General features: G+C 46.6%; 2 protein-coding genes across 2 annotated transcripts; both read right to left on the bottom strand.

Annotated features, from left to right (window-relative positions):
• Nucleotides 1-3,319: 3,319 nt before the first annotated feature.
• LOC103529739 (NADH dehydrogenase [ubiquinone] 1 subunit C2) lies at nt 3,320-7,428 on the bottom strand. The gene is given in 4 exon segments (XM_030453291.1): nt 3,320-3,483; nt 4,818-4,922; nt 4,925-4,960; nt 7,232-7,428. Coding segments are annotated over 4 exon segments (366 nt in total). The 5' UTR covers nt 7,371-7,428; the 3' UTR covers nt 3,320-3,397.
• A 3,441-nt stretch (nt 7,429-10,869) lies between these two features.
• On the bottom strand, nt 10,870-25,615 carry LOC103529740 (ALG8 alpha-1,3-glucosyltransferase). The gene is made up of 13 exons (XM_030468994.1): nt 25,503-25,615; nt 24,861-24,939; nt 23,459-23,652; nt 22,049-22,158; nt 20,113-20,180; nt 19,514-19,640; nt 18,897-19,000; nt 18,665-18,785; nt 17,417-17,556; nt 16,459-16,598; nt 14,744-14,841; nt 13,629-13,701; nt 10,870-11,464 (listed from the first exon to the last, which is right to left on the bottom strand). The coding sequence occupies exons 1-13, from the start codon at nt 25,580-25,582 to the stop codon at nt 11,233-11,235; spliced, it is 1,566 nt and encodes a 521-aa protein (XP_030324854.1). The 5' UTR covers nt 25,583-25,615; the 3' UTR covers nt 10,870-11,232.
• Between the last annotated feature and the right edge of the window lie 332 nt (nt 25,616-25,947).

Genomic DNA, 25,947 nt, shown 5'->3' with positions numbered 1-25,947 from the left:
TCACAGAGTTGAAGTCAATCAGGGGCTTGCAGGTTTCTATCTGGCTGTTGGAAAACACCGAATTCAGCAGAAAGTTGTTACCTGGGCAGGGGGGTCAGAGCCCCATCCAGCCTGGTTTTAAAAACTTCCAGGGATGGGGCTTCTACCACCTCTCTGGGCAACCTGTTCCAGGGTCTCACCACCCTCATGGTGAAGAACTTCTTCCTAACTTCCAATCTAAATCTCCCCTCTTCTAGTTTGGGTCCATTCCCCCAGGTCCTATCACTCCCTGACATCCTTAAAAGTCCCTCACCAATTTCTTGTAGCCCCTTCAGATACTTGAAGGCCACAATAAGGTCTCAGAAATGGGATGAGGACTCCAGAACTGGACACAGGACTCCAGGTGGGGTCTCAGCAGAGCAGAGCAGAGCAGAGCAGAGCAGAGCAGAGCAGAGCAGAGCAGAGCAAAGCAGAGCAGAGCAGAGGGGGAGAATCCCCTCCCTCAACCACTGTCTGTGTTTTCCCTGATGCTCCCAGGACAGGGTTGGTTTCTGGGCTGCAAGCACACACTGATGGCTCATGTTGAGCTTCTGGTCCAGCACCACCCCCAAGTCCTTCCCCTCAGGGCTTCCCTCAATCCTTTCTCCTCCCAACCTCTATTCCTGCATGGGATTTTCTCCACCCAGGTGCAGAACCTTGCACTTGTTCTTGTTGAACTTGATGCAGTTTGCACTTTCCAAGGCTGTGAAGGTCCCTCTGGATGGAATCCCTTCCATGTTACCAATATGCACAAATCCTGATGGGTGGTGTGGGGAAGATGCCCCTAAGCTCTTCCCAGTGGTGCCCAGTGACAGAAAAAGAACCACTGGGCACAAACTGAAGAGCAGGAAATCCCATCTGAACAGAGGGAAATCTGTGAACAGGGAGCGTGGTCAAGAATTATCTCAGGCTGCCCAGAGAGGTGGTGAAGTCTCCATCATTTGGAGCTATCTGTAACCAAACCAGACTTGATCCTGGGCCACAGCCCAGTTTGAGCAGGGCTGGAATTCCCCCATCACTTTTTAGCCCCACAGATATTCATCTTCCCCTTTATCATAACCTGATTTGAGCAAACATCTTCCACGAGATCAGGCTGCTCTAAGTGCTGTCTAACTTATCCATAACACTGCCAGGGATGGTTGTGTTTACCAGCAGATCCAAGCAGCTCTGAACCTCTGTAGAAACATCACTCAGGAGGAGAACATTCACAGCTGGAGTAGCTTCAGTGTTTTATTTTGCTTTCCCAGCCTTCATCAGGTAAATTTAACTGGAAGTGCTTGAAGCTCCAGGGTTGCTGAGAACCTTGCAGATCCTCAGTGTGTCTGGAACATGTGTGAGTTCAGCACATGGATTCAGGAGCCAACAACCAAGTGAGAAAGAAAAAGGTTGGATCCTGATCCCCAGCAAAGAAAAAGCACCATGAGACTCCAGAACAGAGAAGGGAATTATTTAGGGAGAACATCTATTTTTGTTAGTAGGGCAGAATTAATTTCACAGGAAGATTTTGGCTGCAGTGTCTACAGGGGTTGGTCCAGAGCACAGTAAGGGTCAGGAGAAACACCAGTGAGAAATACAAAGGAGGAATTTCCATACCTGCATTCTGGGTTTGTTAAAGTTATGCTGCATTTTATCCTCATTTACTGCCCAGGTAGAAGTGACATGGATAGAAGGAGCTTAATCAAGTCTACGAGTCATCTTTAATGGAATTAAAGAAAGTTTTGTGATGTGAAAATTATGCTCAGAAACAAGAGGCACAACCTCAATTTAAGTTCCAGCATTTTACCTTCTTGAGTAAAATTGATGTCACTACAATAGCTGCTTTAAAAGGAAAAAAAAAGGGATATGGATAGAACAGCATTGAAGTTATTTATATACCTTCTACATATTGACATGTTCTAACTGTTTAACACTAAAAGCTGGAAGTCATACACTGAATTACCCTAACACTTGAAAAGAACTGAAATGTAACAGAAATGATGTAATTTCTATCATAAATCACACCAGTATTTTTTTCCATCATATCATCCATTGCTGGCAGTGGATGGATTAAAAGTGAGGAGAGTGTGTGAGAAATTAAAAAAAATAATAAAACAAGAAGAAATGGAAAGCAATTTGAAACATTTTGCTGATTTTTCTTAAATTATTTTGAATCTGCTTCTAAATAACCAAAAAAAGAGACCCAAGGATATCACTGCCCCTCCTGGAGGTCCCAATGGCCCTGAGAACCCCCTCCCATGCCCCAGCCAGGGCTGGGTACCCCATTTCAGCTCACCTCAGCCCTGCAGTAGCCCCAAATTGGCTGTGCCAGTCTCCAGCCCCAGCTTCCCTCCCATTGCTCCTGACATGGCTGATGGTGCTGGCAGCTCTCCACAGCCTCTGCTATGGGATCCCAGAATGTTCTGGTTTGGAAGGGATCTGGAGTGATCATCAAGTCCAATCCCTCTGCCAGGGCAGGACCAGGCAGTGTAGGTCACACAGGGATGCATCCAGGTGGGTTTTGAAAGCCTCCAGAGAAGGAGACTTCAGAACCTCTCTGGGCAGCTCTGTCACCCTCACAGTGAAGAAGTTTCTGCTCATGCTGAGGTGGAACTTCCTATCTTGGAGCTTAAACTTATTATTACTTGTCCTATTACTGGGTACCTCTGAAAAGAGATTGGGCCCTTCAGCAGGACATGAGGGATGTGTTGGACCCATTGTTGGCTGTTGGGATGATTGTCCCCTTGGGATTCACATCCCAGGGATAGGGAGCTGGGGAGAAACCTGGGACTGCAGAGCACTGCCATCCTCTGGCCTGCTGCTGCTGCCCTTGCTGAGGTGGCTTGGAAGGACCAAGTCAAAGGAGAAAGGGAGCAGCAGGGGGGTGTAGTGTCCCTGTGTCCCTCTGCCCCAGGAGCCTGGAGATGTCATTTCATTTCCAGCATTTCCACAATGTCCCAGACCCACATCATGGCCAAGCTCCTTGGCTGGTGCCTGCACGGGGTCAGCAGCACACCTTGGTACAATGCTGGACCCCATGGCAGAACACCCAGAGCCCCCAGAGGTACCTAGCAAGTGACAAGAAGGGTGGCAGGGACAGGTCTGGGGAGAAGGTGTGTGGAAGCATCTGCACCTGGCTGGACATGGTGAGGAGCAAGTGGGGAGGACCTGCCAGCACCAAGTTGCAAAGGGGACAAGAGAGTGAAGGGGTGAAGGAAAAATTATATCCCACAACAATTACCCAGTCACAACTGATACACCATGACCAACAGAACAAATCACCAAACACTGTGGATTTCATGGTAACTTTTATTACATGAAAATAAGCAATGGTTCATTTCTAACCTCTGGATAGTTGAAGAGTTACAGCCAGCTCTCCAAAAATCCTCAGTAAGGAATTAGTTCAGCAGCTGCATCCTGGGACACCACGGGAGAAAACCTCAGCGGATTGGGCGGAACTCTTCCAAAAGCTCTCCCACCTTTTCTTTTCTGCAGGAGGCAAGGGGCAGAGTTGCAAAAAACCTGATAAGCATTTGAGATCACTTCTGAAGACTTCTAATATTAAGTCTTAAGGTTAAGGAAGCCACTAGATTCTATTTTTTTTTGTTTTTTGCTACCACCAGTAAACTGTGAGCATAAACTGAATACCTCACGTCTATTCCGTGGGGCTCCCTGTGCAGAGATCTCAACACCAACAGTTCTCTATTTCTTCAGAAATGGCAAAACGGTGATTATAATCCAAAAGCCTCAGTCACCCAACTGTATTCTCTTAGATAGAGGCAATTTCACCAAAATTTGCCATGGCATTGCTGGGCTTAGTGACTACTTTTAGTAAAATGCCATTTTTACCCAGGCTCTAAGCCAGCAAGAGCCAATGGTGCTTCAAAGCCTCCTGATGTTTCTATTTATTCTTTTTTTACCTCTTCTACTGAATTTCATGAATCCTGCAGCACCCTGTTTTAAATCAACTGGCACTGCTTACCCGTACAATGTATTCCTACAAGTAATCTTACAAGAATAAGCAGGAAAATCTTGACTTAGAATAAAAGTAATTTGTACGTTAGAATCATAGAATCACAGAATTGGCTGGGTTGGAAGGGGACCTGCAGAGATCATCAAATTCCAACACCTTGATCCACTACTGCTGGCAGTTCCCAGCCCATGGCACTCAGTGCCACAGTGCCAGTCTCTTTTGAAATGCTCCAGACACGGAGAATCCACCCCTTCCCTGGGCAGCCCATTCCAAATGCCTGATCACCCTGCTCGCAGAAAGAAAGGTTCTTTCTAATCTCCAACCTAAACCTCCCCTGGCACAACTTGAGACCATGGCCTCTGTCTTGCTGAGAGTTGCCTGGGAAAAGAGACCAACCCCCCCCTGGCTCCAACCTCCTTTCAGGGAGTTGCAGAGAGTGATTGAGGTCTCCCCTGAGCCTCCTCTTCTCCAGCCTCAAACACCCCAGCTCCCTCAGACTTTCCATTACTTTGTTTCTCCTTCACTGGCACAAGTTTGGCCTTGCTCCTCTTTTTTGGCTCTGCAAGTTTTATTGTTAAAATAGGAAAGGTTGGCCACCAAGGCAGCTGATCAGCTCAATGAAAACATCAGTTTTCATACCATAAAACCTTAACACTGCTGCTATTTAGATCATGGATAAGCAGGGAAGAGGCAGCAACCAGCAAAGACTTGTTAAAAAAAAAAAATTTCAGGTTCCGCGAGCAGCCCGACAACATCTTTACTTCATTAACCACTTACAGTCATTACCACTCATTAACCAGGTGCTGTGGCAGGCTGTGTGTTCTTTCTTAACACACCCACTTCCTCGTACCTGCTGCCTTGAAGTCCTCTGGGTGCTGCCTGACATACTCCAAGAGGTCTCTGTCCAGCTTGGCGTACATGTACTCGGTGCGTTTGATCAGGTAATACCCAACAACCACCCCACGGTGGTGAAGAGCACCTGGCGGTGAACACCTGCACAGGAGGACAAATGTCCCCTCCTCACCCCCAATCCCAGACCCAGATGGACCCAGCAACCCCCCCACAGACCTTGTTTCCCCCCCCACAGACACTTTCCCCACACACACACCCGGCTCCGTTCTCCCCGCTTGCCCCCACCCAGCCCCTCTGCTCACCTGCGAGCTCCCCTGGCCCCTCAACATCCCTCCAGAAAATTCCCCTCTTTCCTCAGGGTCCTTCCCCTTCCTGCCTGCCCCCCCATATCCCTCACAGTCACCCCAAATCCCTCCATCCCCATATAATGTCCCTTTGCCCTCTGATTAGCTGCAATCCCTGCCCTGCCTGCAGATCCTTGCCTCAGGGCTCCTTTCCCACAACATCCCACCTACAATTCTGCCCCAAATCCCACATGGCCCCTCCTCACCCCAAATCCCACACAGCCCCTCCTCACCCCAAATCCAGACCCAGGTGGACCAGCACCCCCCCACAGACCTTGTTTCCCCCACACACACACCCGCTCCGTTCTCCCCGCTTTGTCCCCACCCAGCCCCTCTGCTCACCTGCAGAGCTCCCCTGACCCCTCACAGCCCTCCAGAGAATTCCCCTCTTTCCTCAGGGTTCCTTCCCCTTCCTGCCTGCCCCCCCATATCCCTCACAGTCACCCCAAATCCCCTCCATCCCCATACAATGTCCCTTTGCCCTCTGCTTGCCTGTAGTCCCTGCCCTGCCTGCAGATCCCTCACCTCAGGGCTCCTTTGCCTACAACATCCCACCTACAACTCTGCCCCAATCCCACACAGCCCCCTCACCCTCCTTTGATCCCCCATCCCCTCCCCTCAGGGCTGTGTTCCCTTCCCCCCCCACCCCTATGGCCCTTAACAAAATCCCAGATACTCTCTTACCCATCCCCTCACCTCAGATCCCCCACCCTCCACTCCCAAACCCCAATATTCCTGGAGATTATTACCCCCAAATCCCAGGCACCCCTTCCCCAAACTCCTCCCCAAACCCCTTCAACTCCCTCGTCTCTCCCCTGCCTCTCAGCTCAGGCTTTTCTCTCCTTTCCCCTACCCCTACATCCCTCAGAGTCACCCTAAATCCCAAATACACCGTTCCCTCACCCAACCCCTCACCTCAGAATCCCCTGCCCTTCACTCTCATCCCTATACCCCTTAAGGCCACCCCAAATCTCACCTCTCACCTTCTCCAGTCCCCCCAATCCCCTTTGCCTCCCCATCCCCTCACCTCAGGGCTCTTCCCACTTCCCACACACTCCTGTATCCCTCTCACTCACCCCAAACCCCTCAGGGCTTCCTCCCCTTTCCCCTACTCCTACATCCCTCAGAGTCACCCCAAATACCAAATACACCCTTCCCTCCGCCCATCCTCTCACCTCAGAACCCCCTGCCCTTCACTCTCATCCCTATACCCCTTAAGGCCACCCCAAATCTCACGTATCCCCATCTCCAGTCCCCCCAGTCACCTTTGCTTCCCCATCCCCTCACCTCAGGGCTCTTCCCACTTCCCACACATTCCTGTATCCTCACCCCAAACCCCTCAGGGCTTCCTCCCCTTTCCCCTATCCCTACATCCCTCAGAGTCACCCCAAATCCCAAATACACCCTTCCCTTCCCCCACCCTTTCACCTCAGAATCCCCTGCCCTTCACTCTCATCTCTATATCCCTTAAGGCCACCCCAAATCTCACATCTCCCCTTCTCCAGTCCCCCCAATCCCCTCTGTCTCCCCATCCCCTCACCTCAGGGCTCTTCCCACTTCCCACACATTCCTGTATCCTCACCCCAAACCCCTCAGGGCTTCCTCTCCTTTCCCCTACTCCTACATCCCTCAGAGTCACCCCAAATACCAAATACACCCTTCCCTCCTCCCATCCTCTCACCTCAGAATCCCCTGCCCTTCACTCTCATCCCTATATCCCTTAAGGCCACCCCAAATCTCACATCTCCCCTTCTCCAGTCCCCCCAATCCCCTCTGTCTCCCCATCCCCTCACCTCAGGGCTCTTCCCTCTCCCCACACACTCCTGCATCCCTCAAACTCACCCCAAACCCCACAACCCCCTTCCCCAGCCCCATATGCCCCTCTAACCACCCTCTCCTCACCACAGGGCTGCTTCCCTTTCACCTCACCCCTATATCCCTCAATCCCACACACCCCCATCCCAAAGCCCTTTACCTCAGGGTTTGCTCCTGAGGTAACGCAACACCCCCTCCCCTCCTTCCCTCACCTCAGGCCTCCCCCATCCTCCCTCCCCTATCCCCGCCGTACCGGCTCGGATGATGGGGCGCTTGTTGAAGCCGTTGTCCAGCAGAGCTGTCACCCAGCCGGTCAGACCCAGCCAGGCCGAGCCCTTGTTGAGCAGAGGAGGAGGCGGCAGCGACCGCGCCTCGTCCGGCAGGAACACCATGGCCGCCAAGGTGACCGCGGGGGAGCGGTGCGGCAGCGCTCCCCTCCGCCGACCCCGGAGCCGCGCACTCGGGTTCCGCCGACTCAGATGGAAGGGACCTGGGAGATGGGATCTGGAGCCTCAGGTTCTCTGCTCCCACATCCTCACCGGGAAGAATTCCTTCCCAGGAGCTCTTGGGATCGCTTTTCCTGAAGTTTGCAGTGGGATGGAGCAGCTCCCTGTAGAGGCAGGCTGAGGGATTGGGGTTGTTCAGCCTGGAGAAGAGGAGGCTCAGAGCAACCTTCCAATATCTGAAGGGGCTCCAAGAAAGCTGGGGGAGGGCTTTGGACACGGGAGGTAGGGAGAGGAGAAGGGAAATGGGTTAAAACTTGAAGAGAGGAGAGTTAGGTTGGACATGAGGAAGAAACTCTTGAATTTGAGGGTGGTGCCAAGGAAGCTGTGGCTGCCCCATCCCTGGCAGTGTCTCAGCCCAGGTTGGATGGGGCTTGGAGCAACCTGGGCTGTGGGAGGGGTCCCTGCCCATCCAGGGGGGTTGGAATTGGATGATCTTTAAGGTCCTTTCCAACCCAAACCAGTCTATAATTCTATGATCTCAATCTCTCTTTCAGTTTGAAACCATTCCCTCTCATCCCATCACTCCAGGCCCTTGTCCAAAGTCCCTTCCCAGCTTTCCTGGAGCCCCTTCAGGCACTGGAAGATGCTCTAAGGTTTCCCTGGAGCCTTCTCCAGGCTGAACAACCCCAACTCTCTCCCCCTGAGAGAGCTGCTCCAACCCTCTGAGCATCTCCATGGCCTCCTCTGGACTCACTCCAACATCTCCATGGCCTTCTGGTGTTGGGGACCCCCACAACTGGACCCAGCACTGCAAGGGGGACCTCACCAGGGAAGAGGAGAGGAAAAATCCCTTCCCCTGACCTGATAGTGAGGTTACTTTTCATATATTCCAGGACCCACTTGGTTTTCTGGGCTGTGATCACACACTGCAAACTTACCTTGAGCTTCTCATCAACCATCTCCAAGTCCTTTTCCTCAGGGTTCTTCTCAATCCATTAAACCTCCCCCAAAATTCCAGCCCACAACCCTCCAGCCCACACAGCTTTACTGGGGATTGAGTGGGGGGAGTCACAGAATCATGGAATTACTGAGGCTGGAAAAGACCTCTGAGATCATCCAGTCCAGCCTGGGACTTAACCCCACCACATCAGCTCCCCCACGGCACCGAGTGCCACATCCAACCTCTCCTTAAACACTTCCAGGGATTGGGACTCCACCACTTCCCTGGGCAGTTCCCAAAGTCCTGAGCTTTCTGGGTGAAGCAGCTCAGCCCTTGCTGCCTGCATGGTGTGAGGGAGGCCAAGTCTGTTGTTAAATTAGGGTTTTAATTAAATGTGACATCAAACCCAGTTTCTTCCCAGAGCTCTTCCTGCTAACAGAGTAACAAAGCCCTACAGTGCTGGTGGGGTTCATTACTATACAAACCCCATTAAACCAGTTGCAACAGGACCAGGATTGACATAACCATTAAAAAAAATATTAATCACATTTGGACACCACACTGGTCCTCAAGGATTCTGCCTTTTTCCTAAAAAAAATATCATTTAGCTTGTCCACAGAGGAGGTGGTTGGGTTGTGGGAGATACTGAAGTTGAGGCAGGAATCCTTGGAGGATTTTGGCTCACCTTGCAAAGTGCTGCTGGAGAAAAGGATAAGGAGGGTTTTGGGGGATATTGCCTTTCATTCCCCTACTCCAGGCTGCACCTGTAGGTGATAAACTGGAGCACTGAGGCTGATTTCCATGTGCAGAGCTTTGAGGCTTGGACCAAATACACGTGGAAGCAGCACCAAGGCACTGCCAGCAGCTGAAAAGTGTGTGGCCAAGTACTTCCTAGTGTAAAAAAAAAATAAATTAAAAACCAAACTATGAGAAATTATTGAAAACTGGAGAGGAAAAGTCTGAAAATGAGCTCACTGGCTGTAAAAAATTTAACTGTACAAGCTACCTGTTTACACAAGTGGCCACAGGAACTACTCTACTGCCCACCTGCTGTCTGTACAGAAGCCACTCTCTATTTTAACATAAAAAACATTCAAAGAATATATGAACTATCTCCTCTGAAAGGGTCATGTCTTCAAGTGGGATGGAAGAATGATCCAGAAGTGCTGGAAATAAAATAATTCATCCCTTCAGCCCTTCCAATTTGCTGTGTCAGCACTGGAATCCAAACCTGATGCCCATTTTTGCGGGTCCTGCACTTTGGCCACAACAACCCCATGCAGCGCTACAGGCTGGGGACAGAGTGGCTGAGAGCAGCCAGGCAGAAAGGGACCTGGGAGTCTGGATTGACAGGAAGCTGAACATGAGCCAGCAGTGTGCCCAGGTGGCCAAGAAGGCCAATGGCATCCTGGCCTGTATCAGAAACAGCGTCACCAGCAGGTCCAGGGAAGGGATTCTTCCCCTGTACTCAGCACTGGTGAGGCCACACCTCGAGTACTGTGTCCAGTTCTGGGCCCCTCAGTTTAAGAAGGATGTAGAGGTCCTGGAACAGGTCCAAAGGAGGGCAACCAGGCTGGTGAAGGGACTCAAGCACAGGCCCTATGAGGAGAGGCTGAGAGAGCTGGGGCTGTTCAGCCTGGAGAAGAGGAGGCTCAGGGGAGACCTCATTGCTGTCTACAACTACCTGAAAGGAGGCTGTAGCGAGGTGGGAACTGGACTGTTTTCACAGACGACCTTCAACAAGACAAGAGGACACAGTCTTAAGTTGTGCCAGGGGAGGTTTAGGTTAGATATTAGAAAGAATTTCTTCACGGAGAGGGTGATTAGGCTATGGAATGGACTGCCCGGTGAGGTGGTAGATTCTCCGTCCCTGGAGACATTTAAAAAAAGACTGGATGTGGCACTCAGTGCCATGGTCTAGCAACTGCTCCGGTGGGTCAAGGGTTGGACTGGATGATCTCTGAGGTCCCTTCCAACCCGGCTAATTCTATGATTCTATGATTCTATGAAAAAAAAAGCACAATGAGGACCTGCACCAAGCTGAAGGCAACTTCCATCTCTCAGGGTATGTGATTCTGTGCAGGGGCAGAACATAATATTCCTTTTCCTCAGTTTATCAGAGGAACTCAAACTCAGGACATTTGGGTCCTTTGCCACAGCTGCAGTTTTACATGAACTGTAAATAAATGTGATTATCCAGCCCCATTTTCTGACACAGGTTTTAAAAATTCCTCATCTCAGAAGCTGCCTCAGTTTGGTCATCTGGGTCTACAAAAATAGCTGTTAGAAGAATATTAAAACCACTTTGCAAAGAAGTTTTATGAAACAAGGTCAGAGGGACACAGACACATTAAGCAACCATTTTAAAGCCTGAGATTTGGGTGTTCAAGAGATGGACAAAGCACCTCTGGGTGAGTTTCCTGCTAGACACCACATTATTATTTCTGAGTGTCCCTCAAAAGCAGGGCTGAGCCAGGAGATAAAGACCACAAGAAAGGCTGAAAAAAAAAAAAAATCAAGTTTTTAATGTAAATATTCCACAGAGAGCTGTTACAACACCCCCTTCCACACAGCAATGATCCCTTGTCCTTTGCCACAGTGATTTTTATTCAGATACAAACAATAATGGGCAGGTTTTCCTCAGTCTGGACCTTGTGAAGCTTCACAGTTTAACCACAGTTTAACCATCTTACTGTGCCCCCTGCTACTGGGACACTTCTGACCAGAGGTATCTTCATTGTAGGAGTGTTGGAAGAGAAACTACACTTGTGGCAAGGGTTTGACCAAGAGTTGTATGTCCTTGTGACAAAGCCTCCCAGTGGCCAAAAGTCCCCTCAAACCCTGGGACTGGTCCCCAGACTGGGGTTTTTACTCAGTTTTTTGCCTCCCAGAGATTCTTTCAGTCAAGACTGAGACATAGAGTTTCAGCCAGGCATAGGTGACACCCAGGGCACAGTACACAGAGGTCAGCAAGAGGGGGACAAAAGGAAAGTGCTGTTGCCAGGGGGTCAGAGGAAAGACAAATTCACAGAAGATTTCCAAAGGCACCAGTTGGATGAGGTAGATTGTTTCAAGCCAGTTAAGTAGAGGCCTCTCTCTCCTGTCAGAGGAATTAGGAGAAAAAAAAAAGTGTTAAAATATACACTGTTAATTAAAAATAACTTCTGCTTTGTAGCTGCCCCTGGTGACCAGTGCAAACAAGATCCCCCCCATAAGTTCACAATAAGGCTTTAAACAATAATTTAAACATTGATATTAATTTAATTTAATAAATTTCAGCAGCAAAACATGTGATAACAGAGTACAGCTGATTTATCACAGGGTTCATACACCAAGTTCCAAGATGCCCTGGAATCTAAGTAGAAAACTCAGCATCACCTCACAATCATCACCCTGAACAGAGACCTTCACACACACATTTGTTCCACCAAAGTTGTTCTTGCTAATATCAGATTTATCCTAATTTCCCCCAAGCTTTCTGTAGGATCTATGAGCCAATCTCTCTTGCAAAGGACACTGGTGGGCAGGGTTTTGACTGCAGGTGTTTTGACAGGGGAATTCATGTTCTTCTGGGAAGGAATTTGGTGTTTTTAGAAAGTTTGGAACAGGACACTTGCAAAAGGTTGATGACTAGAGAGAAACTGAGCTCCTACAGAGGTTTTTAGTTAAGAGTTCTTGAGAGAGAAAAACTGAATTCTGGAATTCCATGGGGGCAAAAGACTGTTGGAAAGAGAATCATAGAATAGAATAGAATTGGCTGGGTTGGAAGGGACCTCAGAGATCATGAAGTCCAAACCTTGATCCACTACTGCTGCAGTTCCCAGCCCATGGCACTCAGTGCCACATCCAGTCTCTTTTGAAATATCTCCAGGGAAGGAGAATCCACCCCTTCCCTGGGCAGCCCATTCCAATGCCTGATCACCCTCTCCAGAAAGAAATTCTTTCTAATATCTAACCTAAACCTCCCCTGGCACAACTTGAGACCATGGCCTCTTGTCTTGCTGAGAGTTGTCTGGGAAAAGAGCCCAACCCCCCCCTAGCTCCAACCTCCTTTCAGGGAGTTGGAGAGAGCGATGAGGTCTCCCCTGAGCCTCCTCTTCTCCAGCCTCAACACCCCCAGCTCCCTCAGCCTCTCCTCACAGGATCTCTGCTCGAGTCCCTTCCCCAGCCCAGTTGCCACCTTTGGACCTGCTCCAGCACCTCAATCTCCTTCCTGAGCTGAGGGGCCCAGAACTGGACACAGGACTCAAGCTGTGGCCTCACCAGAGCTGAGCACAGGGGCAGAATCCCTTCCCTGGACCTGCTGGCCACGCTGTTCCTGATCCAGGCCAGGATGCCATTGGCCTTCTTGGCCACCTGGGCACACTGTTGGCTCCTGTTCAGCTTCCTGTCAATCCAAACTCCCAGGTCCCTTTCTGCCACTCTGTGCCCTGCCTGGAGCTCCCCATGGGGTTGTTGTGGCCAAAGTGCAGGACCCAGCACTTGGCCGTGTTAAACCTCATCCCGTTGGAATCAGCCCAACTCTCCAGTCTGTCCAGGTCCCTCTGCAGAGCCCTCCTGCCTTCCATCTACAAAAAAGCAGGGGACTGAGGCTGTGAGTGCAGGTTTGTAACATTTTTGGCATTCTTCCTTACAGCAGAGCTTTGCAAAGTGAAGTTTGGGAAATAGGGAAGTGGAGAGCAGGGGAGTTACAAGGATAAGCACTATCTTTGGGTCAAGTGAGAAAGAAATCACCAGCCTGTGAAAACAGACAGGATGCTTTGGGTAATATTATGATTGGTAATCAAGTGTTTGCAGAAGACTGTTTGGCAAACTACAGCTTAGAGGAGTCTGCTGCTGCTAACCTGCCCCTTCCACACATGGAAATAGTAAATACCACTGCACAACACACAGCAGCATTCACAGCTGCCAGCACAGGCAAACAGTCTCCAGGTAACTTGCTGTAGCACTGAATTAAACCCTCACAGCCTACACACAACTTGGAGCTTCACCAGCACATCAGGCAGGTGGGGGTTTGCAGCCTGGGGGGTGCAAGTGGCTGCTGCAATTCAAACTTAACAAGGATGAGCTAAATTAACCTCATTTAAGCCTTGTCTCCTGAAAAGAGGGAAGGGGCAGCATAATTTTTTTATGCTTAGTAAGACTTCAATTTGATATTTTCACCATCAGTTTTCTGTGCTGTTTGCCTCTTATGACAACACTGATCCCCACTGACAGAAGAAATGGTTTTGCTCCTGGCTTGGGGAACAGGATTCTTTAATTACCTGAATAGAGATTTCAATGAAGAGAAGCTGTAAACTGTAAACAGCAGCATAAGAAGTATTTTAATTGGAAGCTCTGAAATACAAGAAACACAACACATGCATAAGATTAATTATAAAATCCTTTTGCCATATAAGCTGCAGTATTTATATAATTTATGTATTTATTTTCTCCCCAAAGAACTGAATGTTTTACTGCTTAGGACATCTAAACCCAAACACAGATATTTACTAAAGCAAACACCAAACACTTACTTCAGTTATTTATAAACATATTGCACACACTAATTATAATTAGGACATAACACTGCAAATAAGACTTTCCTATTTAAAAAATAAGTCAGAAATTACTGGGCTAGGAAGCTTGAAACATAAATGTAGCAGCCAAACCAATGCTATCCAGTTTAGGTTGTGTGGTAGAGAAAAATTAAGGAGAAGACAGAGGAAGTTCCTCCTTTCTCAATGCAGCAGCTTCAGTATTCATCAGACTACAGAGTGTGTCTGGATTTGAACCCTCCCAGAGAGAAGAAAATCATGATGCAATGGTTACAGTGTTGACAAAGCTGTGATGGTCCAGGATTTAAATAAAGCAAAAGGGGGGGCAGAAGAGGATGGAAGAAAAAGTTTTGGTCACAAAGACAAATCTGTCCTTGCACACCTGATTTAACTGATGCTTCTGGATGATTTTTTAGTTTACTATTTACTATTTTTACTAGTTTACATGGCAGCATGAAGTGGTAGTCAGCTGGAAAACAGCCTCCCAGGCTTGTGGTTTCAAGCTGCCTTTATCACTTTTGCTTCACATGGTGGTATTAGACAGGGGGAAATTTCTAGAAGCATGGCAGAATGAAGGAGAACAACCACTGACTATGAGAGTTCCCCATCTCTACTTCCACTTAAAGGCTCTGGCTCTTGCACAGCTCTTTAAACCAGCATTTCTGTTCACTAGCTGGAGAGTTTGTATTTATGGACACAGGCTGACATACAGCCTCTTGCAGCTTTCCACTTAATACATAAAATAATCCAAACCTGTTACACCTGCACATTATCTTTAGAGAGAAAAAAAACAATAGACAAAGCAGTAGGATGAAAGCACAGAAAGAAGGAAAGGACTTTACCTGGTAGTGTGAACAACAATGGAAAAAGTGAGAAGTGCCCTGTGGTTGTCAGTATCAAGTAGATGCCAGCATCCTTTGCTCTCTGAACAGACAGCAAGCTAAAAATGACAAGGATTTGTTAAGGCTTTTGAAACTTTATTTCAGCAAAACACTACTCAGTTTACAAGAGACTGAAGAACTTTTCATAATAGCCCAGACCCAGCCTGTCCCCTACACTGGAGCTGTGATGAAGTCTTCTGCTTCCTGCCTTCTTCTGAGGCCATGTGGCCTCAGATATAAATGCAGGAGTAAAATCAGCCAGGAAACCCTTCCCCAGAACACTAAACACTGACTGAACACAAATATTAGGAAAGCTTGGAGTTTTCTACACCCTTTTTCTTTCCCCAGCTGGCTGCCAACACCCTCACCCCTACTTTTTCTCCTTCCTTTTGTTTTTCCTGTGTTAATTCCCTCCCACAAATCCCACTTCAGCTGTTTGAGGATCACTAAACATCTGAAGAGGAAAAACAGAAGTGTTTGCAGCAATACTGGTCAGGCAGCTTATGAACTACAGCCTCACTTCTACCCTAGCAGGTCTTAAGTCCTTTTGGTAGAAATGGTAAACTTCTTGTAAGGGCAGTGCAGAAGGTTCCTGTCCTCAGCTCATGAGCAATCTACCTAGCATTTAAATATCAATTACAGCACTCATCAAGGCTTAAACTGTGCAGGAGAATGCAATAGAAGAATAAATAAATAAAATATTTAAAACAATTATTTAAATATTTACAATATAAATAAATAAAAGAATGCAATGTTTTTACATTTATGGCAGATATTTACATTTTACATTTATGGTAAATAATTAAACTTAACTACTCAGAGAGAATAAGAACTTCTTCAACAACAGATTCTTGCCAAACTTGAGTGCAACAGCAGTGTCAAATGCTTCAAGCCAGGCAAGCCAATTGTTTTTTTTCTCTTCAAAAGACAAAGGCACAAGACAGACAATGAACAGGTCTTGGACTTGTCAGGTACAAAGAATGCATTGCATAAATGCAGTAATAACAGTGGGGGAAACAAAAGACCCTAAGAAAGCAGCCTGCTTCTGTCCACTGTGCCATGTGAGTGAAATGTTCTATCCAACCTCTCACTAAGATGAGGAGGCTTTAAGGGGCAGCTTAAATTAAAAGCTGTCACAGCCTTAAGTCTGAACCTCATTCTTTCATAAGCATGGTTTGGTTTAGTTGCTTTGGGTTTTTTTTTTTCCTCCATCATTCTAACAGCAATCAAAAAACAGATTTTCTGGGTACTATGCATCTTCATACAGCTCAGAATTCAAAGAAATATAAAGAGTGAATGCAGTGGGAAGGTCTGTGTGCCAGATTCCTGAACTGGTCACTTGCATCATCCCAACCCCATCCACTTCTGCTCCTCCCATCATCTGTAAATTAATACAAAGCCCCTGTTGAGATACCATAAAAGATGCTGCTTAACACCACACCAGTTTACTATACATGTTACACCTGCATCAGCACATTCTGCTGTTAAGGCAGCCACATTTTACTGTGCCTGAAATTAATTTAATTGAAGCGTGCTAAAACTTCACAGCTTAAGGCACCCCACAAACCCTTTCCTTTCCTGAAACGTCCTGAAAACAAAGTGATCCTCTTTGAGGATTCCTCAACAAGTGGCTGCAGGTTTATTTTGGCCAACTGCTAGGTGGGAAATTCACTCACCTTAAAGGCAGGATAGCAAGGAGTATTGCTTTTTCATGGACGTGCCAGCCAAACATGAAGGAGCTCAACGCACAAAGGACAAGGCACTGAAGAAAGCCCCTGGGCCCTTGAGGTTTAAACCAAAGACAGAAAACAGAGGGCTAGAAACAACAGGCAAAAACAGGACTTCAGTGAAAAGTCTGGCAATCCTGGACACAAGCCACTGTCCAGTGAAGAAATTCTTTTTTTTTTTTTTTTCAGTGTTAATAAACAGCACCCAGGTTGTGCTCACTGGGCACAAGCAGTTTGTAGCACTGGAGGAACTGGATCTATCTGGGTGTACAGCTACAGCCTCAAGGACTTCATCCATGTCACAGGAGGGAGGAAAGGGGGCTGAAATTCAGACTGCTGACAGCTCCCTGCCATTTGTTTTGCAGGGACTGCCTTTGAATTCAAGCCACTAAACTCATTTTATCAACATCACTGCATAAATGTGTCGAAACAAAGATTTTCAGCTAAAGGCCAGGCACTCACTAGAGTGAAAAGGACTTTGTATCCAGGTAATTACTTATTGAGCCTCTAATTCCTTGCTGGTTGCATGAAGGACACTTGGCTTAGCTGTAGCTGATGCTATCAGAACACCCTAAGCCCACCAAATATTTCCATCAGTATCTCTGCTCAACTCCCTTCTATCACAAAAAGGTTACTTCTAGCTCAGCATGCAGCCTCTTTGACCCAAGATTGCTTTTAACAATTCCAGAGCTGACAGGGGCCACCATTTTAGCCATACTTGAAGAAAGTAATGTTTTGTATCAAGCTACTAATTCCACATTTAGCCTTATAATTATTTTTATTATTTTTTAAAGAAAACTTATTTGTTGACCTAGAATTAAAATTCATGTGAAGTCCAGGATAATCAAATAAAAACTACAGGGGGACAAAACACCTCAAGTTTACAAAAAATATCATTTTTTCTTACCAATATAGATATGAAAGTACAGATTAATGTTGCCAGTGGAGTCACAGAGGGGAGAACAGTGTGCTGAAATTCTTGAACCAGCCCCCCCGTCATGGAGGCTCTTGGAATTTTTGTGGGATCAAGGAGATTACACTTTAAACCTGAAAACAAAAGATAAAAAAAGCACAAACTGAGAAATGTTAACAAAGAAAATGATACAGCTGAACTAAGTACCTGGCTAAGTCTATTCTTTAAAGGACAGAGAGAGGAATGATTTATTTCTGGCTTACTGCTGGAAACATGCACTGTTCAACAAGGCCAAGTGCCGGGTCCTGCACTTTGGCCACAACAACCCCATGGGGGGCTCCAGGCTGGGGACAGAGTGGCTGAGAGCAGCCAGGCAGAAAGGGACCTGGGAGTCTGGATTGACAGGAAGCTGAACAGGAGGCAGCAGTGTGCCCAGGTGGCCAAGAAGGCCAATGGCATCCTGGGCTGTGTCAGGAACAGCGTGGCCAGCAGGTCCAGGGAAGGGATTCTGTCCCTGTGCTCAGCCCTGCTGAGGCCACAGCTTGAGTCCTGTGTCCAGTTCTGGGCCCCTCAGTTTAGGAAGGAGATTGAGGTGCTGGAGCAGGTCCAAAGGAGGCAACCAAGCTGGTGAAGGGATCCAGCACAGATCCTGTGAGGAGAGGCTGAGGGAGCTGGGGGTGTTCAGCCTAAAGAAGAAGAGGCTCAGAGGAGACCTCATCGCTCTCTCCAACTCCCTGAAAGGAGGTTGGAGCCAGGGGGGGGTTGGGCTCTTTTCCCAGGCAACTTTCAGCAAGACAAGAGGCCATGGTCTTAAGTTGTGCCAGGGGAGGTTTAGGTTGGAGATTAGAAAGAATTTCTTTACCAAGAGGGTGATCAGACATTGGAATGGGCTGCCCAGGGAAGGGGTGGATTCTCCATGTCTGGAGCTATTTCAAAAGAGACTGGATGTGGCACTCAGTGCCATGGGCTGGGAACTGCAGCAGTAGTGGATCAAGGGTTGGACTTGGTGATCTCTGAGGTCCCTTCCAACCCAGCCAATTCTATTCTATTCTATTCTATTCTATTCTATTCTATTCTATTCTATTCTATTCTATTCTATTCTATTCTATTCTACAGACAATCAAGTGATTTAAGGCTGAAAATTGCCAATTACTGCCCACATTACAAAAGTGGAAGGAAGATTAAAATCCAAAGAGCTCTACCTGCAAAGAGCAACCAAACAGCAGGATTAGCATACTGTACCAAAAATTGTTAGTGCTTTATCCATGGCATTGTACAAAGCCCAGAAGTTAGGGGCCCAATAAGCATGGCAGAGGCCTCTCTTGAAAGGAAAAAGCCTTGAAATTACTTGAGGCAACTGGCCCTGGAAAAAAAAAGAAAACAAATAAGAAACAGTCAACTCAGATGAGACATGGTTTATACTCTTACAAGACAATTTTCTAACAGTTCAGGGGAATGAGACAGGGGTTATTACCAAGACTATGAAGGGCCCCAGTGAAAGAGCAGAAACAAGACAGACAATCAGTCCCAGAAGAGTTACATGAAGAAAGCTGAAACTCCTCCACTTCAGGGATCCATCTACAAGGAGCAAAAGAGATGATGAAAACAGTTAGTGCAGGAAGTGGAGAGGGAGACAAAGCCCTCCAAGCCAACAGTGAACTGTTAGCTCCCACCTAAAAGCAGCATTGAGCCTTTTATGTCAATACATTCAATTGCTTTCCTCAGCATAGTTTGCATTTACTTTTTCCATGCTGTAATTCCTCCATTATAAAACCTTTTTATAATTTATTTTAAAGAGAAAATTCTCTATTAATGTGACAAATACCACATGTTTTCCAGTGCAAAGTAGTGGAGAAAAAAAAGAGGAATTCAGAGTAGTTTCTCTTCCAATTTTAATTGTTTCACAGCCAGAGTAATTCTTACAGCTTCACAATGCCACTTCCAGTTTGTTCATGTGCATTTTTCTTAATAAAGAAAATGTCTGACCCACAGACATTTTGTTCTGATGGTATCTGTGTGTCCTGTGTCTTCCCCAGGCTCCACTAATTACCAAAACCCCCCAAAAAGGGAGTGAGGAGGAACCCATCTTACCTGCATTATTTGCAGTAAAACAGTAGGATCTCAGCAAGTAAATGCCATATGCTGGGGCCACGTAAATGTAGATGTGTTTGAAATGCAGAAGAACAGCAAAAAGAAGAGCACCCTCCAAGTACCTTTTCTAAAGGAAACAAAAAAGAAAAACCCCAAGCTTTTTCTACTTGCAAAACCCCAAGCTTCTTCTACTTGTTATCCCTTTCTACTAACTTCCATTTGTCCTCTGCTGACAGGACATTTATCAAAGACATAAAAACACCACATGACTATTTACTTCAAATTACAAATTCCACTTCAGAGGTTCCTTTCCTGAGGACTGGTGATTGGAAAAAGATAAAATGGCAGAGAAGCACTCCAAGTTGCTGAGGTTTAACAGAATTTAACGTTATGGCAGGGAACTGCAACACTGGAGCATCAGCAAGCAATTATGGTGAGTTTCAAGTTCTCCTCTTCCCCCCAAACTAAACCAATAATTAAGACAGCCAGCTCAGCACCCCTCAACTTTAAGCTGCCCCAAAAACATTCAATTTGAGCAACTCATGCACCCAAAAATGGCAAAATATGGCAACAAACAGAAAAGAGTCACTGAGGTTTACCTGACATAGTCTGGCTACAGAAAGAAGCATCAGCCCAAAGAGAAATCCATTGTACTGGAAGTGAATATCTGAACTTGAGTCAAGAAAGGAGTAAAAAGAGTTTTCTTTGCTGCTGTCCAGCTTCTGGGGAAGGCTCAAACTTCCAAACAAATTAAAACGGAACTTAAATCAAGAAAGTAAACTTGAATTCATGCCACACAGACACGAAGTCCTTACTTAATCATAATGTAAGGACAGAAACAAAATCTTCTAAGAAGATCTTTCCAAGAAGGCCAATGGCATCCTGGCCTGTATCTGGAACAGCGTGGCCAGCAGGTCCAGGGAAGGGATTCTGCCCCTGTACTCAGCACTGGTGAGGCCACAGCTTGAGTCCTGTGTCCAGTTCTGGGCCCCTCAGTTCAGGAAGGAGCTTGAGGTGCTGGAGCAGGTCCAAAGGAGGCAACTGGGCTGGTGAAGGGACTCGAGCACAGACCCTGTGAGGAGAGGCTGAGGGAGCTGGGGCTGTTCAGCCTAAAGAAGAGGCGGCTCAGGGGAGACCTCATCACTCTCTCCAACTCCCTGAAAGGAGGTTGGAGCCAGGGGGGGTTGGTCTCTTTTCCCAGGCAACTCTCAGCAAGACAAGAGGCCATGGTCTCAAGTTGTGCCAGGGGAGGTTTAGGTTGGAGATTAGAAAGAATTTCTTTACGGAGAGAGTGATCAGACATTGGAATGGGCTGCCCAGGGAAGGGGTGGATTCTCCGTGTCTGGAGATATTTCAAAAGAGACTGGATGTGGCACTGAGTGCCATGGGCTGGGAACTGCAGCAGTAGTGGATCAAGGGTTGGACTTGATAATCTCTGAGGTCCCTTCCAACCCAGCCAATTCTATGATTCTAATGTTAGTGCATAATTTTGATTAAGTGAAGCAGCAGCCTGACTGCACGTGTCATGCAACCAGCACCTCAAAGGGCTGCAGGAAAGCTGGAGAGGGACTTTCTCCAAGGGCATGGAGTGAGAAGATGAGGGGGAATGGTTTTAATTCAAAGAGAGGATTTAGATGAGATCTAGAAAGAAACTCCTTTGTGTGAGGGTGGGGAGACACTGGCCCAGCTTGCCCAGAGAACAGGTTAATTCTCCACTTTCTGAATTTTTAAGTATTAGTTTCTGCCTTGCATTGGTTAATGGATGGTGATGGCAGCCTTCACTTATCACCTACCACCTGGAAGGTGGCAACTTAAACGAGGACAGGGACAGACAAAACTAGTCCTTTCCATAAAAGAATTACTGTTGTTTGTCCCTTGTTTCCTGCTCAGCTGGAAGAATGCACATTATCAAGACCAACCAACAAAAACTGGGCTTCCCAGAGGGGTTTTTATAATCTCATAATAACCCTTAGAATCATAGAATTGGCTGGGTTGGAAGGGACCTCAGAGATCGAGTCCAACCCTTTTACCACCGTTGCGGTTGCTAGACCATGGCACTGAGTGCCACATCCAGTCTCTTTTTAAATATCTCCAGGGATGGAGAATCCACCCCTTTCCTAGGCAGCCCATTCCAATGCTTGATAATTCTCAGGTAACATTATCCAACTGAATACATCCTGAAGATGAAGCAACTGTAGAAATTTTTCCTTTTCATGGGACAAACCTTTAACCAGACCCAGGAAAAAGGCTCTCTGCTAACACTCCTGAAGGCAGGGGGAGGCTGGAGCTGTCAGCAGGAACAGGCATGTTGCTGCCAGACTGGTGCTCCTGCAATTTTGGCAAACCAGACCAAAAACTGAGCAATTTCCAGTTTGTCAAATAATTCTAAGGAGAAAACATTGTTATTCAACTAACCCCAGAAAAAACAAACAGCAGCATCACTTGCTGTGATAGTAATAATAAACACGTTTGCACTACCCACTCTAACAGATTAAACAAACCCCACCAACAACCCACACCAGTTTGAAAGGATACGATCCACAATTAACAACCCAAAATTCCACAAGAGCAGAACAGCAAGAATAAATGTTGGCTTTTCTAGGATATCCTTTGCAGCTCGTTTCCCATTCACACATTTGCAGCACCTGAACAAGAGCAGAAGACAAGAGAGTTGAAGCAGCCAACAGAAATGTTACTTTTAAAGAGTTGTGAGGTGCATTTAATTTGAAGAAAACAGATTGAAGGTGGAAGGCAATGATAAAATTATTGTTCAATTCAGCACAAAGTATCATGAATGAAGCTGAATAATAATAAAAAAAATTAAATAAACTCAGTAGTTGTAGTATGTTCCACATGCTAAAGCTTATGCCAAGTAACTTAATCTCAGGTTTGAGTCCCACATCCAAGAGTAACTGTAAAGTTCTCATAAACAGTTTGTTATCAGCTTCTCATGATTAAACAATCCATTGCTACACCTGGAGACAAGATATCCAGTTGTGTTTAAGGTCCTCAGCTGGACATGAACCTCTTCCTGGCTTCCCCCCCAAAATTAGAAGCTCTCTCTATTGCTTAAAAATTCCCTACTACTGCTCAGTGTGATGCCATATGGTCTGTATTATTTTACAGAGCAGATCTAAAAGCTGTGAATTATTTCTGCTGAATTGCCACTAGTAGAGCCACTTTAAGAAAGCCAGCTCCTTCACACATCTTCCAGTCAAAACTAGGAAAGGAAAAAGTCACAATGCAAAGCTAACCTGTTTCTAATAAGTAAATAAAGGAGCTTAGGTCATGCCCCAGTGCAACAAAGAACCTTCTGCCCAGATTCTGAACAGGATAGAACGAGGACAGACTGTTACAGCCAAACCATTAAGGTAGGCAACATAATACCCAAAACATCTCTCCCCTTCTAGTCTTTAAGTGCAAGATAATAACTTCTTCACAAAGTCAGGGTGCATGGAAATCATCCAACCTTAGTATTGTTAAATTAGACTTGAATAATCAGTTTTATCATCAAGAATGCCAAAAACACTGGAGTGACTTTGCATATTTGACCTACTGGCATTTTGTCACAGCTCCCTTTAATCTTCTATTCTGGAACAAAGTAATAAGAAAAGTAATAGGAAGAAAGACTTGGCTGCACACTATCTGCCCTGCAACTCCTACAAAATGAACCCACCAATAGAAACAGAACAGTTATAATGTATGAAACAGCAGCTAATGTCTGAATGTGTACAAATCTGATCCCAAGTACAGCAATAACATTTCCCAAGAATAAAAAGTTACCTCAAGTTTAGCAGTGTGCTCCAAATTTTTCCCTGAACAGGTTAAAACAACCTTGATATTTCCATACAAGCTTATTTGTACAAATAATTTGTTGTTACTGTAAAAACAGTCCATATATTCCTAGCTACCCACTGTCCCCATAATCAGAACATCAAGACTTACTCACGAACTGCATAGATGAAAAGGATATCTGTAAAGATGACAGAAAGCCTCTGGAAGATGATGGTTGCCTGACTGGTGTAATTTAGATTTTTGATAACTAACATCTTGGGATCAAAATACTTGGCAACATGTGAAAGTGCACATTCAAACCAAGCAAAAAATGGTGGATAATCCAGGGTCCATTCTGAAGTTGCCTGAAGATAAAGTGAGATAAAATAATAATTTAACACAACCCGTGCTGTTTACAGTCCTTCATGTACAGTTCATCACAGAAACTCAGTTGTCTTTATCTCAGTAGCCTGTGTTTAACCCCTCTGTTTATAAAGAACAGCCATTTATCTGTTGCTTAGGTGCAGTTTACTTTATTGTGAAGTAGCTGAAAATGGCGTGAGTTCCCTTTCTGTAGCACTGGTAAAGGGATGGGATGTCTCTTGATTACTAGAAAAAGATTAAACAACATGTATCTGCACCTAAGCAACAGATAAATGGCTGTTCTTTATAAATCAACTTACAGTAAGGGAAATGATATTAAAAATTCCCAGTAAAATAGCTCACAATGAATATCTGTCTACAATTAGAGGAATTGCTAGCAGAATCAGCTTTGTTAGTCTCAAAATTAATTTTACTCATTAGTCAGCAAGTCCTAATTTTAATAAGACCTTATCAGGATCAAAGAGTCTTATTTGATCTTTTCCCATAAGGACAGTTACTATGCTCTGACCAGCAATTAACTCCTTGGTGGTGGAAAGAGGAGGGGAGAAAGAACAGGGCAGGGTGGGATGGGGTGTATTTGTGTGTTCCCAAATGCTGAGGTTATGCTGCCAAAAGGCATCCGGTGCCTTGGCACTGGGATCATGCTGGCCTTGCAGAAATCTGTCAGGAAGTTCTGACCTGCACAAATAATTTACTCCTGGATACACAGTTCCCAGACAGTTAAGTGGAACAGTACGAGGGACTATGACATTTATCCCAGGACTCCAGGAGACCTGTGAGACAGATTAAAACTCAATTGTGCAGGCTGAGTTTATCACCAACTCAAAGGTAATTCACTTAGATGAAAACTGATTCAAGCAATTAAAGACTACCATGCAACTTGCTCCTCTGCCTGTCTAATGCTCTGTGTGCCTTCATTATCTCTTCCATTTTGCCTTCATAAGTACTAGCAGCTTCCCCAAACAACTCGTTTTTTTAAACTAAAAGCAACACAGGGATAACAAATGGTGACAACTACGCTTTGGAGCAGCTGCTTTACAGCTGCTGACCATCAATATCCATGACATGTGCTTTCTGCAACTAAAAGGCTTTGTCCTCTGGCATCTACAGAGGGTGACAAGCCCACTAAGCCTGCAATTTATACACAAATGGGAAAAAAAAACCCCAAACAACCCAAGGATGTACTTACTTCATAGTACCACTGCGAGAGGGGCAAGTTGTGAGTGATGGCAAGCCAGTTCCTATGTACTTCAAAATCTGTGGAAAAACTAAAGATAAAGTCCACATTAAGGATCATAGAGGAGCAGCATTTCCACCACAGGGAGATAAACAGGAAGCCTGAGATCGTCAGCCTTGAAATGAGCAAATTTGATTAAAAACCAACCCGAACAGCAGCAAAGATGCTGAATGAATGCTGTGCCTAAAGCAGAGGAGACTACTGGGCAGGAGTTACTTATAGCTCAGCTTTTTCATGCCAATAACACCAAAACTCAAGGTTCTGAGTTTTTAACAGAGCTGGATAATATCTATATATATATTTTAGGGAAAAAAAAGCTGCCGTGCCTCTTTAAAGTTAAAAAGAGTTAAAGTTTAGAGGCCCTCACGACCAAGACCCGCGCAGCACGGGCTGCGACCGCCCTCAAACACCACAGCAAAGCCACTTCACAGGTGGAACAGGACCGGACCGAACCGAACCACCCCCCTCTTCACCAAAAAGGGTCCCTCTCAGGACCGGCGGAACCACCCCCTCCCCCCCTCCTCATCATCCTCCTGAGGGGATGTGGAAACCACCCCCCCCCAAACCCAACCCAGTCCCGGCTCTCCTCCTCACTATGCGGGGATGAGGAGGCACTTGATGAAGGAGACGCCGAGGGCCAAGGAGCGGAACCAGCCGCGCCCGCCTGCCGCCATGGCCCAAACGGTACTCGGGAGGCGGCCGGAACCGAATGGAGCGCGGCAGCGGCTGCGCCTGCGCCGAGAGGACATTGAGCCCCCCCCCCCCCCCCCTTCCATCCCTTCCAACCCGCGGCTCTTGGGGCGCATGCGTGGGATCGGGATGGGGATGGGGATCGCGATCGCGACAGGGACCGGGATCGGGATCGGGACCGGGTTACAGCGTGGTTAGGAAACCTCCCACCAGCCCAGGTTGCTCTCCAAGCTCCATCCACCCTGCCCTTCAACACTGCTGGAGAGAAGCCAGGCAGAAAGGGACCTGGGAGTCTGGATCGACAGGAAGCTGAACATGAGCCAGCAGTGTGCCCAGGTGGCCAAGAAGG

This window comes from Calypte anna, chromosome 1 (assembly GCF_003957555.1).
Source record: "Calypte anna isolate BGI_N300 chromosome 1, bCalAnn1_v1.p, whole genome shotgun sequence".
Lineage (NCBI taxonomy): Eukaryota > Metazoa > Chordata > Aves > Apodiformes > Trochilidae > Calypte > Calypte anna.
Note: the sequence above shows the minus strand (reverse complement) of the source record. Positions and strands in the feature narration are given on the sequence as shown.

Coding starts and splice junctions, on each gene's coding strand:
- LOC103529740 (XM_030468994.1), bottom strand. CDS start 25,582: ATGGCGGCAGGCGGGCGCGGCTGGTTCCGCTCCTTGGCCCTCGGCGTC. Junction 19,001..19,513: donor TTTTACTGCAAATAATGCAG/GTAAGATGGGTT, acceptor TGCTCCTTGTAG/ATGGATCCCTGAAGTGGAGG. Junction 13,702..14,743: donor ATTGTTGTTCACACTACCAG/GTAAAGTCCTTT, acceptor CTTGTATTTCAG/AGCTTCCAATTAAAATACTT.